The following is an 18,384-nucleotide window of genomic DNA, read 5'->3' on the forward strand; positions in this document are numbered from 1 at the left end:
GTGCTGACCCCTGAACACGAATAATAATTTGCTGTAGTGCGAATTTTCATTCGTGAATTATTTCTCTCCTCCTCCTTTGTCATCACCACCGTTTTCTTCTTTTATTCCTAAGATGAATTCATGGAGCACCTGGCTGTGCCTCTCACTGTGCCTTTGAGGAACAGAGGTAGCCCACACTGAGGGGTTTCGTTTAGGGTTCTATAGACAGTAGGTGTTTAATAAATGATAGATCTATTGCTTTTTTTTTTTTTTTTTTAACTTGTCTACAGATACTATGCAAAAAGAAGGAAAGGGAGAGAGTGGGTTTGACAAAAAGAAATCTAATTACTCTATGCGGGCCTTCAGGGGGCTCCGGAGCAGGTAGCTGGGAAAGAAGGTAAGGAGAGAAGTGGGTGTGGGGCAGGGGCACGGGGCAGAGGGCGAATCTGACCTCCAGTGGCGGAGAGCCAGAAGCTTTACACATATCCTCTCAATTCATATTCTCAATTAACCCCTGCAAAGGAGGTATTAATTATTCCCACCTTACCAATAGAGAAACTGAGGCTCAGGAAGGTCAAGGGTCTCAGTCAAGTGGTACAGATCCAGCTTCCGTGACTTTAAGGCCGGCGACGGGCCCATGATCCTTCCCCTACAGGATGCCTGGCCAGTGGGCGGGCGGAGGGGAGAGCGAGCGTTGGGACAAGAGGGTAGAGCTGTAACTGCGGCAGCTGACAGCGGACCCGCTGGACCTGCAGGGGGCGCTTGAGAGCCAGTCTCCACCCACCCCGGTGCTTCAGCTTGTGTCAGCCCGTTCCCACTGCTCACAGGGCACCTGCTGGGAGCTCCCATGCCCACTGACCTCCGAGCCCTCTGCAGACCCGTGCTGTGTTCTCACCCCGCGCCCGCTCTCACTCTGCCTTCTAGGCTAGGCCTCCATGCTCCTGAGGCCGCGGAAGGGGCCGGCACCACCAAGCCCGGGGAGCTTCCTTCCCCACGGAGAGAGCAGAGTCAAGACTGGGGCAATCTCTGGGTGGCATGCCTTTTAGCAGTTTGCCACGTGGCACAGTAATCCGAGCTAGCTTGTGCAGACCATGCAGGATGGGCTTCCTAACCCTCCCAGCAGCCTTGGGTGTTAGGTTAATACTACTACCAGTCTCATCTGATAAATGAAGACACTGAGGCTTAGTTAGATCATTGAACCTTCACAGTGAAAGGGAGCCTCATTAGCATAACTTTCCACTTAGAGAACAATTTGCCAGAATCTAAGTCAGGGGAGAATGCGCACACTTGCGGAACCCCCAGCCCCACTCTTCTGCTCTGCAGCCACATCCCCTGGAGTTCTCATGAGTCACAGGAGAGACCTGTACGGAAATGCTTAGAGCAGCATCGTGGGTGATAGAGCAAGACGATGGAAACAACCTAAAAGCCCATCAACAGGAAAGTCAATAGATTGTGGTGTGCTTACACAGTGGAATGTTATGTGGCAATAAAATGGAATGAGAATTAGTACTGATCAAGGGGCACCTGGGTGGCTCAGCTGGTTAAGCGACTGCCTTGGGCTCACGACATGATCTCAGGGTCCTGAGATCGAGCCCCACATCGGGCTCCCTGCTCGGCGGGAAGGCTGCTTCTCCCTCTCCCACTCCCCCTGCTTGTGTTCCCTCTCTCGCTGTCTCTCTCTCTGTCAAATAAATAAAATCTTAAAAAAAAAAAAAAAATTAGTACTGATCAAAACAAAGAACTCCCAAACACCTTGACTGCAAAAAAAGCAGGAATCAAAACCATATGCACTAAAAAAACAAAAAAAACCCAAGGCATACTATATAATGTTTCTATAAGATTTCACCACATACAACACAATGCTTAGACATCTGTGCATGCGTAGCAGGGGTATAAAAGATGCACATGGGAATAAAACACCAGACTCGGACAGAACCCTGATTCCTATGGGGGAGGGAGGGGACTGGGAATGGAGAGGAAAACAGGGCACTTCGATTGTGTTGGTGACGTATTTCTTATACGGGATGATAGATATATAGGTGTGGTTATGTTCATTTTTTTGCTTTTTGTATGTTTTAATCAACTCATATTTTGATTTTAAAAATTACTAAAGACCTCAGAGTTAGTAAATAGAAGTGTAGAGCCCACACTTTTTTTGCTTTCCAGTACATCATACTGACGACTGAAGGAAGCAAGCAATGGAAGGTGAAAATGAAGGAATGCTACTCATTCCATCTGTTCTTTGCACAGACCTTGAAAATGCAATCGTTTAGTGATAAAGGGATCTCACTTTGTATACCAGAGGCAATCCTGAAAAACATTATTAAATATTAATAGCTTGAATCCCATTTTCCTATGGCTTTATATTGTTATTTAGAATTAGGTTTCTACAAAACTATTCATGACAAGTCGAATACAAGCAACAAAGGGATCCCCATATTCGTTTCAAATGACTTTGTTGACACAGAATCCTATAGCTATTTCATTCTCCAGAATGGATCTGTCAAACAGATAATGAATCCTCGCTCTGCATTTAAAGCACCTTTACATTCACATACTCCACCAATTCGTCCCTATTTTGTGCAGAGTTCTCACTCATTTCATCTCTATCAATTTAGGAACTTAGCGGGAACTCCTTTGCTTCCTCCTTTATTTTAAAATTAATAAAGATGCATTGAATGCCCATCAATTCCCAGGCACTCTGCTAGATGCTGGGAAAATGACCGTGACCCAGACAGGCCCTGCCCTGAATGAGCATTCAGTATCCTGGAGGAGACAGACTCGTAAAGCAGTGATTATAGCACAGTAAGACAGGTGCTGTGATGGGGCGTAGGCTGGGCCCTGGTAAAGAGGAACACGACCTAACGTGACCTCCCATGTTGGATCTGGGAAAGCCTCTGAGAAGGGCTGATATTTAAGCTGAATACGGAAGGATGAGTGGGAACTGGCTTTTTGGTAAGAAAGCAATTTAATGATTTCTTTTCAGAGGTTTCAGACATTTTACTGCGGAGTTTCTATTGTCAACCAAAGCAGGGGAGAATACTAACAAAATATTTTAAGATATCTCTTACCTGACAAAAAAGACCTGTAAGTCTTCTTTAAGTGTAGTTCACATCCTTTTTTCTGTGTGTTCAGGACAAATTATAATTGAGCCGACTGGATTCCTATCACTCTTTGTCAAAGGTGCAGGTGCACTCCTGATCTAAGAGAGTAAGTCAGGGGCAGATGTATCTGCAATGAGAGCATAATTGCCCTGATTTTACTCCATGTTTTAAAAATTCCTCTTGACCTAGTTACCTAGGAGAAGAAATAGAAGCTCAGCTTCTCTGCATACACAGAAGCATCACAGGACAGATCCGGAAGCACAGGAGAGCGAAGGTACCACTGTAGCATCTTTCGGCCATGCTGATTCTCTTTAATTCCCCCAAATCCTGCACTCATCTGTGTGCTTGGATAATTTTCCTTGGACTTAATCTAAGGTTGAGTATCCAGTTTAATTACACGAGGTTTGCTCAGGAACCCGCTTTCCAGAAGTTGCTGAAACAGATGTCACATAGGAAATTATGCTTTTGAATCAAACCCAACCTCCCAGAGTCCCAATCCTATAGGTTAGAAGAAGATACACATAACCCAGAAAACAGGATATAAAGTGAAGATCTAAATGTTTATTAATTATAATTGCATGTAAAACCACAGAGTTCGCTATTTTTGAACAAATGTAGCCATTAAAAAACCCTTCAACAAGAAAGTGATTTTTAAAATTTCCAAGTAAGAAATCCAGGACAAGTGAAGATGACATTTTAAAGTATCATCAGTGAATTTTCACATCGACTTCCCATCACAATAATATTCATTTATGTCTTCAATCTTATACAACAACAAAGTCACAGTAAGAAAGACAGCAATTGCTTCTGAAAGGAAATCAAAGAGGCCTGGCGCGATTATTTTTTCAAAAGGATCTTGGGGGGTTGAAATAAGGCCTGCTTCTCCACGGGCTGACAATGCTTCACAATGATGGGAACAGCAGAATCCTTTCCTCTGACTTTACCTTTGAACAGAATAAAAGGAACTCAGTGTAACATTCCCCCTCACAAAGAGATGCAGAACTCAAGCCTAACCCCCAAGAAATGCTATAATCAAAGAAAACAATAATCCTGCTCCTATAAATTCTGTTAATAGCATGTTGCAGCATTCAATAGGATGTCTTCCTCTTGCTAATCTTCCTCTGAATTTTTAACACAATCTTCCTGGATTGGAAAAATAACTCCAATAGGAAGGAAATGACAAACAAAACAAAACAAACCTTGAAACTTTTGGCTGTACAGCATCGTTAAAGACAACATTCCATAATAAAGAGAACACCATACAGTCACAGCACCTCATTATTCAAGTCACGGGGTTTAGGGAGGCATCGGTTGTCCCAATGTGAAAATGTGCAACTCCTAAGTGGATATGTATAACACTAGTCCTTTGGCAGTGTCCCTAATTAACACAAACACCTACCCCTGTTCATTATTTAGAGTTTAGTGAAATTGCAAACTGGCAAAACATGTAGATTTCATGAATTCCGTGGTGTTGGCAAAGCCACTCCCAAATAGACATCTGACAGTGCAGGACCAGAAAATAAATGAAAAAAAAAAAGAAAAAAAAAGAAAGGAAGGGAGGGAGGGAGGAAGGGAGGAAGGGAGGAATTGATAAGAATGATAATAGATGCTTGAAAAAAGAAAGATCGGGATGTCAAAAGACAAAACTGAGGAAGTACTGAAATATTTTTTCAAAATGACCATATCTACAATATTATTCCAAAAATTAAGTGTACAATAAAGTACATCAAATCCTATCAAATAATTTTCCTGAAAAATTATACCCCCCAAAGCAACACTTGCTTCATTTTTCATTCATTCTAAGTTCTAGAACATAGTTGCATTTACAATACGAAGATTTATTTTCTCAGATAAAGCCCTAATTGAATAGTTTATAAATTCTTACCACAAAATTATAATCTCTGTCTTAAGACATGTCATATTTCCTCAGTAACAGGTCCCTCTGTATGCTACCGGCCTACTTGCCTCTTGCTCATATTTGATACTTCAAGGCTTTGCTGAATGTTTCGTAACATCTCAGAGAATAAAACTCTAACTAGACCAAGGCCTTCTTCAATCTGGAGGCTCATCTAGGTGTTCTGCGTCAAGAGGTCTTTTATCAGTCTCCCCTTAACTAACCTGCCCTGGAGACTTATGTCACTTTGAAGCCTTTGACCTTGGCCTTGGACTCTTCAAATGCTTACGAAGACAGAGATGCTGATTTCATAGATTGTCATGCAGGAATACTTTCTTTGCCCACCATCCCTTACCCACAGCATCCAGCTCAGGGGTGGGCCTGTTTCCTGATCCCCGCTGTGGAGTCCTCTTTTGTCTCTCTCGATCTTAGTGTGATGACTTCTCCCTTGTAGGGTTCACGCTCCACAGGAATGGGTGTGCAAGTCTGAAACAGAACAGGTCATGTTTCTCTTGTGGCTTGGTGACTTCCGGAATTCAGAGGGTAATGCAGCTCCTTTGATGAAGCGTGAGAGCAAAACGAATCTTGCAAACTTACATATCATGTGCCTCCCACCCCTTGCCCTTTCACAGAAATTCCTGGCCACCTCGGGGACCTGCGCTGTGCCCCACTCTTTGCTGTGTCTGACAAAGGCCCAGGGAGCACTCTCTAGCGATTGTTCTTTTCACTGAAACTTACACTGAAGCCTCTGCCACGTCCTCACGCCCTTCTCGTTCTATTACCACCTTGTAGTCCTCCCGACCTGCTACCCTCCCCTCTCGTTTCTGTCTGAGATGTCTGTGTTCCTAGACTGCTTTGTTGTACCTTTTCCAAGACTCGGAGCATGTTTTTCAGATTCTAGCAATCTGTGTGGGGGTTTTCTCATTTTCTCACCTGCTCCCGCGTGTCATCAGGCATCCACACAATCTAAAGCATACTGTTTGTAAACACGGATACACATTCACTGACAAGTCAAGAGGCAGCAAGACACAGTGATTAAGGGCCTGGGCTATGACACCAGAGTGGGCACATTTACTTATCACAGTGTTTCCATTGCCTCGATTTACACAGGGAGTAGTAACAGCACCTACTTTGTGGGGTGGTTGTGAGAGGCTGACAAATAAGGAAATCATTTAGAATAATGCCTAGCATAGAAGAAGCTCTTAATAAATGTGTGTACACATAAATACGTACACACACACACACACAAATAACATTTGTCTTGTTTTGAATATCTTGTAGTGATCAACAGCGTGGGCTTTGGCATACGATGCTCTAGTTGTAGGAAGCTGGCAAGGTAAGACCCCCCTGAGTCTACTCACTCGTCTAGGAAACGGAGGGAATGAAAGCCATCTCCCAGATACAAAGCATTTCCTTCCTTCATTCAATATTTATTGAACACAGACCGCCCCAGGTATTTTGCCAGGCACAGAGGACAAAACAAAGAACAACACAGAGATTGTCCCTTCTGCTCTGAGATTTGAAGTATAGCGTCGGCTACATGCTGAGCACTTAGTGCCTGGGAGGAGCCCTGCCCTCCCCTGCTCAGCAGCCCGGGTCTCCGTCCACTTTCTGTGTCTGGTTAGATGATTTGCTAGACTTGCATTTAGGCTCACTATCGACTCTGTCCTTCTCTTCACCCTGGATGCTGTTGTCATCTTGAGGAACATCCACACCAGGAAACAGAGGACCCGCTTCCTATTTCTGCCACCCAGCACCTCGACCTTGGGGTTACCTGGAGCCAACCACACCTGAAACTTTAAACCCTCTTAATACCCAACTCTCTGACCACATCTTCCCTTTCAGGGAGGTCTTCATGTTTTCTCCTCCCCCGGTTTACTTTCCAAGCCAGACTGTCTGATCTATCACTTACGCCTAGGGTGACCATAGAATTGATCCACACTGGGACATGTCTGAGGTTGTAAAGGGAACTAAACATAATTAACAGGCATTATCAGAACCGGCTAAGAAAGCTAGGATGCACTTCCCTGAGTTGCCTACAATCTGAAGGGTCTTGCCTTTCTCTCTTCCTTTCAGCATTGACACTCGGCCAAACCTGTGGTGTATTTCCGATCAATCTCCAGTGACCTAAATGGGCAGATCTTTGTGTCACCTGACATGCTACATGTCCCTCATCAGCCCCACCCTGTCTCCCTCTTCATCCAACGGTTCCTTTGAAACTTCACGGCTTGTGGTTTTCAGCTCTTACTTCTCTTACTTTTTCCTCTCCTGGACTCCTTTGTGGCAGCTGGTGGCTACCACTATGGGGGCAGGACCAACACGCCGGGGCACCGCCCTCCTCAGTCAGGGGCGGGCTGAGGATCCTTCCCCGACCCCTGCTGCAGGCTGGGGGGGTGGGGGGAGCATGTGACTCAAACCAGGTGACCAGTGTCCTTCCCAGGTCCTCCTGCCAGGGCTATGCTCTTGCTCATGCTGGCATTACCACCCACCTTTGGGCCTAAATATCGCAGATTCCTCTTCTATAACTCAGCCCACACAATCATCAGTCCAGGAAGCTTTAACCCTCCCTGACACGTCCTCTATCCTGCTCACCAGTTTTCTGTAACCATCTGTTTACCTGTCCCTCTCTTCCAGCAGATTCAGGGCTGGGGTACTTGCTCTGTTTTTCCATAACAAATACTCAATACACAGTTGATCACGTTCTACCAAGGGTGTGATGGGCAGGAGACCCCCTTCCGACATTTGTCTCCTCTTTGGGTGGGTTGTTCTAGCCCAGGCTGACTCCGTTTCCCTCACACAATGTTGTTGGGCTTCACCGTTTCTCTGTTCTCGGGGCTGCGCCTCCCTGGCCGGCTGCGGGCCACGGGCAGGTCTCAGCTCAGCTGGTCACCTAAGAACCGCTTTCTGGCTGCTCCATCACTGCACTCGGAGCCTGGCTAGTCGCTCTGGTCACGGTGGCCACCATGTATCTCCGGCCTCACTGGCCGGGTCTGATCTGCACACGGTCCCACTCTTGACCTGCCTCTGAGGCTCTGGGGGGCAGGGCCCGGTTTCCCGCCAGAACCACTCCTGCCCGCACGGCCACCTCAGAAACAAACCAACCCTCTCTGAGGAGGCTTTTCTGCTCCACACTTGACAGTCTTCCCCTTTGATAGATGACTGGACAGCAATCAAAGACAATTTAAATTCTGGTCCCAAGCCTCCTAGTACTTTTCACCTTTCTTACCCTTAGAGGTACATTGCATAACCTCTTTAATGCTAGACCCACATCTTGTTCATCTTTGTCCTATCTCCTGCCCCTGGCATTGCACTCGATGTTTATTTCAGAACCTCAGTAGATGTTCACGGGGACAAAGCGAAAAGGTCATGGTACACGTTCTACAAACTCTCAAATGCCGTCACTGCGTTATCCAGAAGCTGAGTGGCACATTTGTTTTCTGAGTAGACCTAACCTACAACTCTTGTGACTTCTCTCCAGGGACAATGACAAGTCTCCATCTGAAGTGTGAAGTGCTCAGTCCTCACACGACCCCCAGCATGTGGGGAGACCAGTGCGTCATGCTCATGAGCTATCCTAAGTGGTTGGGTCCGAAATAAAGTGGGCTTCGTTCCCTAGTATCCCCGATGAGTACAGTGATTAACGTGGACTCCATCCTGAGTGTCCAGCTAAACCCATACTTAATTCTTAAAGGACATTTATGGAAGAGCAAGACCAAGAAGCAGAGGGCTCTGGGTTGAACAAAGAGAGAGGTCTCTTCTCTGCTTGCCTTCTCTTCTCCATGTTCTCCTGGTTTTCTTCCTACCTCACTGGTCAGCTTTCTCAGGCTCCTTTGCTGGCTGCCCCAGAGCTCCATCTCAAGCTCCCTTTCTTCTCTGCCTACAGTCTCCTTGGCAGCCTCGGACTTATGGTTTCAAACCTACATGCCACAATTCCCAAATTTTAGGTTCAGCTCTGATCTCTCCCAATCTCCAGACTCCTTTATTCTAGTGGCTAATTGACCTCATCACAGGGAGATGTAATGAGTGTCTCCAGCAGACCCAGAACTTAAGCACCACGAACTGTAGGTGAAACGGAAGTAGGATTTAAGGTCTCTGAGACCAAACACTGCTGTCATATTTACGCCTGCATCCCCAGGACCTTGGATACTGCCTGGTGCTCAAGAAATATTTGTTAAAGGAAAGAAGATTTCTTAACTGTAGGACCTCTTAGAACTTTTTATATGATACTGGGCAATAGAATCTCCCGAGAATAACATTATCTAAAATCACTTGACAGCTTTCTCAAGGTGACCAGTGTCCTGACTGAGAACACACCCTCAGAAGGCTCAGCTGGGTGGGGGCATCTTTCCCTCTCTGTACAGGCGGGTCAAAATTCGATGATCTCACCCACCAGCAGTTCTTTCCATCTTGATGGTATCACAATCCTACAAAACGGCTTGAGGATAAAACCGTGTGAGAGGCTATCCTAAGTCATATACAGAACACAGAGGGCACCTCGTCTGGTAGGGTGCTGGTGGTTTTCATTGGCAGATGAAAGTTCAGTTTAGGTTTACAGCACTTAATGATGATATTGTCATTGTGATGAGTTAGTTGAAAGACAAAGATAAGAATTATATCCCAATATGCGGTGCAATAAATAAATACTAATTAAATCATCATTACACCGGCATCACTGCAGAAATGCTTTTTGGTTAGCTGATCAGGGGAAACAGGAAGTTTTAAGTTGATAGAAAAATGTAACTGTATTGTTTGCAGAGAGTGGAGTGCTAAGATGCTAGCTTTTCTGAGACTAGGAAGACTGATAGAGAAGAATCTGGGGCCGCAAAGGAGGTTCTCATACCAACCCATCCACAGACGCTAAGAAACTAAAATATCAATAAAGACAACAGAACTTCTAGATTCCAAACAGCAGACACTGGCCCAGCACTGAACAGTCCAAATGAGCAGCCAGTGAAATCCATGCCTGTCTGGTGAACTCAGGCACTCAGCACACATTGAACTGAACTCTTCAGGGACAGTGAATCCCCAGCACATGAGTAACCCCTAGGTTCAACGGAGGTGACCTAGAACAGGGAAAACTTGCATATTTTACAATCCACCAAATGTTTCCATTTAACCTTCGACACATCTGCTGAGCTATTTCTCAAGGACAGTGTGACAAAGCTGGGCCCTCTCATTTCAGGGATGGTTCCTCCAGTAAGTCTGCCAGTCTGAGAGTCGCTGGGCCCCGTGTGTAGGAGGGGAGGTTGGTGGGGTGACATCCTGAGCATGGGGGCAGGTGGCCATGTGTGTGAGTGGGGATTAAACGCTGTGATGAGTATGCTGCAGCACAAGAGGGTAAAAGGATTGGCTTTGAAGGTCGGAAAACCTGGGTCTGAGTTCTGAAGCTGCCGCTGAGTCACTATGTGACCTCCTTAAGCCTTGATTTCTTACTTTATGAGATTGGGAAACTGCTACTTGCCTCAGAAGGTTGTGGGAAGGATTAAGCTGGGACGGGCACATAGTTGGTTATCAATAAATATTTACTGAATGAATGGTGAACGGTTAGATAAAGCCCAAAGGGAGAGTACTTAGAGAGTCCCTATATACAGTGGTATGCCAAGCAGCTCTGCCTTCCCTTTTCTTACCACCCCCAAAATCCCTGATTTATAGCACTTGCCTATTTCTGGGGTGTCAGTCCTGCCACCACAGCTGATTTCAAGCTACCAAAGTGACCTCACTGAATGAAGAGTTGGGAGGAGGTACACATAAGTGTCTCTCAGGAGCTGCAATGAGCTGACTCCAAGAGAGGTCTCACCTTTTAGAATTCTTAGCCATCACTCTGAGGAAATTAGGATATATGGCAGTTACCGACATCTCTTAAATTATTTTCTCTGAGCTACCACATTGGGAAAGACATTGACAAACTGTTACCTCAGAAATGGAGAACACTCATTTCAAGGACCAGATCAGCCATCCTTTCAATTTTATCTTATCTAAAAGGCAAATTATGCTTATCGTTGCAAAGCTTTAAAAGTTTAAAAGCTTTGGCAGCGGCGCTCTGAAACCATGCCTTGCTCCACGAAGCTATTCCTGTTTCTCTATAAAATGCAATGTGACCCTGATTTCCCAGAATAGATTGGGTTGCTTAATACTGAAAAAAAAGAGAGAGAGAGAGAAAAAGAGATGACTTAAAGAATTGGTGAAAATTACAAGTCTAAATACAAAAATCCTAGAAAAAATAATCCATTTGAGTTTCAAGAGCTATATTTTTGGGGGTAAAGAATTAACAGTGTGTAAGTCAACTTTGTTTTTTCAATATGCTCCTGAATATGTAAGTTGCTGTTACTTTTTTTCTTCTCCTTCCTTCATGCCCCCAAACTCTCCCTTAAGTGACTTTTTTATAAAAAATTGAAACATATTTTATTAGGCTATATTTATCAAATAGTTTGATGCCTCATCTTCTGATTTAGATTTTTTCCCTCAAGGATTAGCTGCTTAAATGTTAAAATCAATGAAGTGATAATTCCCTAAAGCTATCAGATTGGATAAAAATGTTTCTTTCCTTTGAAATTCCTGTGGGGAGACCAGTGCATCTAATAACAGTGATAGCTGCATGGCAGGATGATGGTAAGTTTTATCAAGTAATAAAATCATGGACAAGAATCAGGCTCACAGACAGCTCCACTATTTGGGACGAGTCAGGGGGCAGTATTCTGGGTAAATTGATTTAAATTTCCTCCTATGACCTCTGAAACTATAGTCTTTGCTCCTTCCATTTGTAGTTTGTTTATTTGTCAAATTCCTACTAGTACCAAGCACTGGGCATGAAAATATAAGATGCTGTCCTCAAGAAACCAACACTCCAGCCAGATCAGCTGAGTTCTGGAGCAGGTGATGTGTCTCTACCATCTGTTCTTCGGGCGTCCAGAATGGTAAGTGATTAATTTTCTTGGGTTGGATAACAAGTGAACAGGAGAAATGGTATAGGCTGTTTTTGCTTGCCTTCCAACTCTTATCCCCACTCATAAACTGGTATTTTTCTGGAGCAGGTTTCATTTCTTTTTTTTTTTTTATTCTTATGTTAATCCCCATACATTACATCATTAATTTTAGATGTAGTGCTCCATGATTCATTGTTTGTGCATAACACCCAGTGCTCCATGCAGAACGTGCCCTCCTCAATACCCATCACCAGGCTAACCCGTCTCCCCACCCCCCTCCCCTCTAGAACCCTCAGTTTGTTTTTCAGAGTCCATCATCTCTCATGGTTCGTCTATCCCTCCGATTTCCCCCGCTTCATTCTTCCCCTCCTGCTACCTTCTTCTTCTTCTTTTTTTTTTTCTTAACATATATTGCATTATTTGTTTCAGAGGTACAGATCTGAGATTCAACAGTCTTGCACAATTAACAGCACTTACCAGAGCACATATCCTCCCCAGTGTCTATCACCCAGTCACCCCATCCCTCCCACCCCACCCCCCACTCCAGCAACCCTCAGTTTCCTGTGATTAAGAATTCCTCATATCAGTGAGGTCATATGATACATGTCTTTCTCTGTTTGACTTATTTCGCTCAGCATAACACCCTCCAGTTCCATCCACGTCGTTGCAAATGGCAAGATCTCATTCCTTTTGGTGGCTGCATAATATTCCATTGTATATATATACCACATCTTCTTTATCCATTCATCTGTGAATGGACATCTTGGCTCTTTCCACAGTTTGGCTATTGTGGACATTGCTGCTATAAACATCGGGGTGCATGTACCCTTTTGGATCCCTACTTTTGTATCTTTGGGGTAAATACCCAGTAGTGCAATTGCTGGGTCATAGGGTAGCTCTATTTTCAACTTTTTGAGGAACCTCCATACTGTTTTCCAGAGTGGCTGCACCGGCTCGCATTCCCACCAACAGTGTAGGAGGGTTCCCCTTTCCTGGAGCAGGTTTCTTACTGCTTATCCCAGGGAAAGTTATTTAATCTTGCTGAGACTCAGCTTTCTATTCTGTAAGATGAGGAAGATAATATCTACCATACGGCTTGTGATGCAGATTAAGTAAAATAATGAATATAAACTACCTGGCAGATAGTAAGTGCTCAGAACAACACATGACAATAATGATAACAACTATCACTTATTGTTATTGCAAAAAACAGTAATGTACTTGAATGCCTTAAAAGTTGGTCACGTCAGAAGAAAATACTAGGAAACTAACTCACAAAATTGATAGTGAACTCTTGAAAGAGGAAGTTGACATGAATTTTGCCCACAAAACATAAGATGATCATTTATAAAGGAGAACTGATGAAGCCAGTCATTTGGTGATCTCTGCTCCTTCAAACATCTTCTCTACAAGAGAAAGACTCAGGTAAGGTCAGCCATTTAAATAGAGTCTGTCAGGTGTCCCCAGTTAGTCTAGTGTCCCTGCTGGTGAGCAACCGGAACTGAACCAGAACCAGGAGCTGCCCCTTCTTGAATGCCTTCAAGTGTCACCTAACCTATCACTCAGTTCTGTTGATTCTCCCTCCTTATGATCCCCTAAGCCTCTCCCTTTCGGCTCATCCCTTGGATTCTACTGCAGCTGCATGAATGAATTTGCTGCTAGCAATGCCTCCAATTCAGATTAATTATTTTTTTTATAAATATATATTTTTTAAGATTTTATTTATTTATTTGAGAGAGAGAGAATGAGAGACAGAGAGCACGAGAGGGAAGAGGGTCAGAGGGAGAAGCAGGTTCCTTGCTGAGCAGGGAGCCCGATGCGGGACTCGATCCCGGGACTCCAGGATCATGACCTGAGCTGAAGGCAGTCGCTTAACCAACTGAGCCACCCAGGAGCCCCAGATTAATTATTTTTTGAGAGACTGTTGTTTTTCACAGCAAATGCTGAATCATTTATCGCCCATGAACTCACTTAACTCAACTTTTATGATCTACAATATCATTTACTGCTCATGTATACAGTTTTTGGAATCAAATAACCAGAGTTTATGTTTTGACCCTGCCATATACTAGCTGTGTGACCTGGATCAGTGTCTTAATTTCTTGAAGCCTATTTTCTAATGTTTAAAATGGGCAAAATAATACTTCTTTCCCTCACAGAGCTGTTACAGCAACAGCACCCATGCCCTGACTTGCACTCAGTTAGCAGTCAGTAAATGTCAGTACCGCTGTTATCTATCACATAAATGGTCAGAAACACATAGGCTGCTTCTAGTCACTATTTACCTGTCACCTGTCAGTGTCAACATTTACAAATTAACCTTAGCAGAATGAACTGTAATCGTAAACATTTTGACTGAAATGTAGTTTATAAAGAATTATAGCACCCTGAGAATTTAAAAACCTTCTGGAGAGCTTATCTACTTAATCAAAGCTTTAGGAAGTGTTAAAACAACAACAACAAACAGGATGAATCTTGTATAATGGACTCTGAGAATCCACAAGTAAAAATTTCTCACAAGGCAGAAGAGGAAAAACCAAACAGACTACAAGATCCAAATGGAATGCACTGAAAAACAGCCAGAGAACTTTAGGAAAATAGAAGTATATTTTAAAATGGAAAGAAGAGAGAGAAGCCTTAGAACTAATCCAAGGGTTCCAAACTCTACTGTCTCTATGGCCAGATGAGGAACATAGTGAATGAAGCCTGCAGAGTAAAAATCAGAAAGGCAGCCTTGGAAGGTCTTGGCCATCCAGTCCTGGCCTATTGTGTCCATGTGGGATTAAGGACACAGACTGCCTCCTCCCACCCCAAATCCAGCAGTTGATATGGCTTTAATCTGAAATTTCCTAATAAGTTAGTGTATTTAGTGAGATGAATTTTCAGAACACAGTGTAAAGTAAACAAAGGTGTGAAAGCCCAAGATATATTAAGAACAAATATCTCTTTTATAATAACAGATTTATTACAAAGTCTTGGGGGAACTTTGTTATGGATTTAGTCATCAAAAGAGGAAAGCAAAGAGACAAAACTAACATTTGACTCCTACTATGGGCATTATATTTAAAATTCTCATTTGAGTCTTACAATTTGTTAAGGAGGAAATGTTGTCATTCTCTAGATGAGGCAACTGAGTCCAAGGATGAGAGATCTTGCTCTTGGCCACACAGCTAGGAAATGGAAGGGCAAGGTAGAATTCATATTTAGATCTACCTGAACCCCAAACTCTACCATTGCTCTCATGCCATTAGAATGAACCTTCATACATTCAACTATAAGGAGCAGAATTTTTTGAGGAGCCATTCATTGCTAAGCTCTGAACTCCACCTCTATTTCTGCACAGAGACCACGCCTCCCATAGCTGCTCCCAGAAAATGACAGCATGCCATGTAGCTGGTTGACGGGAGACTTGGCTCGAGGGCTACCCCAAGGCCCTGCTCAATCTCTCTTAGACTGTATGAAGACTAGGATGCTTTCACTCCTTTTTCTCTCTCCTTCACCAGGGCAGACTTGAATTGCAGTCTGAAAGCTCTCCCAGCCTTTTCTGGCTCCCTCCCATCTTTTCACACAGATGTTTCCCCTAATAAAAACATAAGTGTCTGCTTCCTGGAGGACACTGACTAATTCAACTGCCAAAAGTCCCCAGAGACCCTGAACTTGCCTGGGGAAACCTGACTTGGTCATGAGGAAACCCTCAATAGACACACCAATCGTCAAAGGAAAACGCATCTGTCCAATAATGATTCTTTCTTTGAAAACTGGTATTTTCTGGAACCTCCCCTATCAATCCTGCCATCCCAAGAATGTGTTAAACCGAGCGTATGTGGTGACAACACCACCACCAACATCCAGAAACAGGTGACAGTCCAGCCCCTGGTAACAGCCCACTTTTGCACAACTCACCTGGTCCCGCTGTTTGATCCGTTTGTAGACATACTCAGCAAATGGTTTGCGAGGAATAAACTTCCCATCTCCTGCTGAGACACTGAAAACTCCAGCTTCATACACCACTTTGCCTCTGGAAATAGTCACGAGGGGCACCCCATGGCAAACCATGCCCTCGAAGATGTTGAAGTTAACAGCCTGATGATGTGTTCTTGCCGAAATAGTCCTGTTTATAAAAACAAGGACCCCCCACATCATCACCAGCTCATCTGACAAATATAGGATATTAAAAGAATGACTTTAGAAGAAAATTTAGCAACTCTATTAAGCCATATTAAGCTTTATTATTTGCACAAGCGACTTTAAGAATAGAACATAGCATTAACATTTCATTACAAAGTAATTACATTTTCTGAGAAAAAACCCAATAGATCACTTCTTATGGTGATTAATAAGGATGAAGTGGGTGAAAGGAAGGTATTGCCTTTCATGTTTAGATTTTTAAATTTTTTACAACATGTATGAGTCTGATGAACATCCTGACCCAGTACCCAGCTCTACAGAATTTTATCTTTTTGCAGATGCATGTCAGCTTCTTCATTACCTCTCCCCAAATCCCATTCCTGTCCCTCCCTTTCCAGAGGGATTTGCTAATTCATAGTTACCAAATTGAATTTGGTTGTTACCAAGGAAAATTGTATCTTGAATTTCTTTCCATTGTCTGCAGCAAAACTGAAAATTTGAGGATAATAAAATAACAAAATACATTAGAATATAATCTCTTAGCAGGATCTATGTCATCCATTTGCAAATTCATCATCATTTCCAGTAGTTTATTAATACTTTCAATCTGACACAATATGATTGATGACTTCCAGGCTAGATCCTTGGAAATGCTGGATGTCTTCTTGTCCTAAATCTTATTTAGTGGAAAGGGGTGAGGGGAAGTGATCTGGCAGCAGTGACTCATATGAGCATAATCTGAATTCTGGTAGAAGTTTCTACAAGCCCTCCTCAGGAATGGACTGAAGAGAAGTACTTTGCTAAAAACCCCAAGGCTGAGTCTGAGTCAAAGGAACAGCAATCCAAGGCTCTCTCAACCCTAACCTGGAAGGATGGAGCTGGGAGATTCAGGCTTTTGTGTGCTGCCATCCTAGAAATGAACGAGACAATGCTGGCCTGGATCTTGGGTCCAGAATCCTACACCCAGCTACCTACTTGGCTTACAACCCTAACACGTCCAAACAGAATTGATTTTTAATGCCTCCCACAACTCCCCCACTCGGGTTTATTCCTCCCTTGAGTTCCCCAACTCAGGAAATGATACCACTCTTTACTTTTCCACACCCCCCCCCACCCCGGTCAAACTATCATCAAGCCTGTTGGTTCTATCTCCAGTAATAATAATAATAATAATAATAATAATAATAATAATAAATCCCAAACCTGCCCACTTCTGTTGCTCCCCATCGTTTCCACCCAAGTCCATGCCACCATCATCTGTCATCTGAGTGACTCCCAATACCTCTTATTGGCCTCTTTGTTCTCCTCTTACCTTCCTACACTCCTCACCACCAACCACAAAGAGAGGCTTTAGGAACCAACTTAAATGATACAAAGAAAAGTTGTAAAGGGGCACCTGGGGGGCACAGTTGGTAAGTGTCCAACTCTTGGTTTCAGCTCAGGTCATGATCTCAGGGTCGTGAGATCGAGCCCTGCGTCAGGCTCCAGGCCCAATGCAGAGTCTGCTTAAGACTCTCTCTCCCTCCCTCTGCCCCTGCCCCACCTCGAATAAATAAATAAATCTTTAAAACAAAACAAAACAAAACAAAGAAAAGTTGAAAAGATCAAATGAATCAGAGGTAGGTACAAATATAGCAATAATAATTTCAAACACTAAGGAGGAGGGAAGGCTACTGATCAAATAGTAAGTCACTAAAGTAGGAAAATGAATAAAATATTTAACGGATTACTAAGAATAGAATGAGTTATGAGCTATGAGTTGGTGATGAGAGATACAAACTCAGAGAAAATAAATCTAAGGAACAACATAGAGGAGCTTCGGACCCGCACGTTAAAGTGAGTTTTTACGACCACCACAGTCTCTTTCGGATACTTCTGTAGTCTGGGCTGTGGCTTTCCTAGCTACCACAGGCACACTGAGAGCAGGAACTCTTGGGCTTGTTCTGTAAAATGTGACATAAACATGACTGTAAGGACACTAGATAGAGAAAGGAAAATGCATAAAAATCCATGCTGAAGTGGTTATTCAATCCAAGAACGGGAGGCAAATAAGGGGAAACTCTAAATCATAAAATTCTATTTTTCCTGATGGGAAGTTAAGAATTACTGACGCTCTTAGGGAAATGACTTAACAGAAGAAATAAGCTCCATACACCAAGACTGTCATCACGATATTGCCTAAACTATTCAAAATCCGAAGCATAACAATTTCCTAATGACTATTCAATGGAATATCGGGCATCTATGAAAGACTAGAATTAAGAATATGCTGGGGTGGGGCGCCTGGGTGGCTCAGTCGTTAAGTCTCTGCCTTTGGCTCAGGTCATGATCCCAGGGTCCTGGGATCGAGCCCCAC

General features: G+C 43.6%; 1 protein-coding gene across 1 annotated transcript in view; it reads right to left on the reverse strand.

Annotated features, from left to right (window-relative positions):
• Nucleotides 1-3,312: 3,312 nt before the first annotated feature.
• Nucleotides 3,313-18,384, reverse strand: part of DPYS (dihydropyrimidinase) — a 76,475-nt gene continuing 61,403 nt past the window's right edge. Inside the window, exons 8-10 of the mRNA XM_035011725.1 lie at nucleotides 15,804-16,011; nucleotides 5,333-5,463; nucleotides 3,313-4,027 (exon numbers count right to left, since the gene is read on the reverse strand). Of these exons, the coding sequence (XP_034867616.1) occupies nucleotides 5,347-5,463; nucleotides 15,804-16,011 (325 nt within the window). The 3' untranslated portion in view covers nucleotides 3,313-4,027; nucleotides 5,333-5,346. The remainder of the gene's footprint in view (nucleotides 4,028-5,332; nucleotides 5,464-15,803; nucleotides 16,012-18,384) is intronic.

This window comes from Mirounga leonina, unplaced genomic scaffold, assembly GCF_011800145.1.
Source record: "Mirounga leonina isolate KUSES-001 unplaced genomic scaffold, KU_Mleo_1.0 Mir_165, whole genome shotgun sequence".
Taxonomy (NCBI): Eukaryota; Metazoa; Chordata; class Mammalia; order Carnivora; family Phocidae; genus Mirounga; species Mirounga leonina.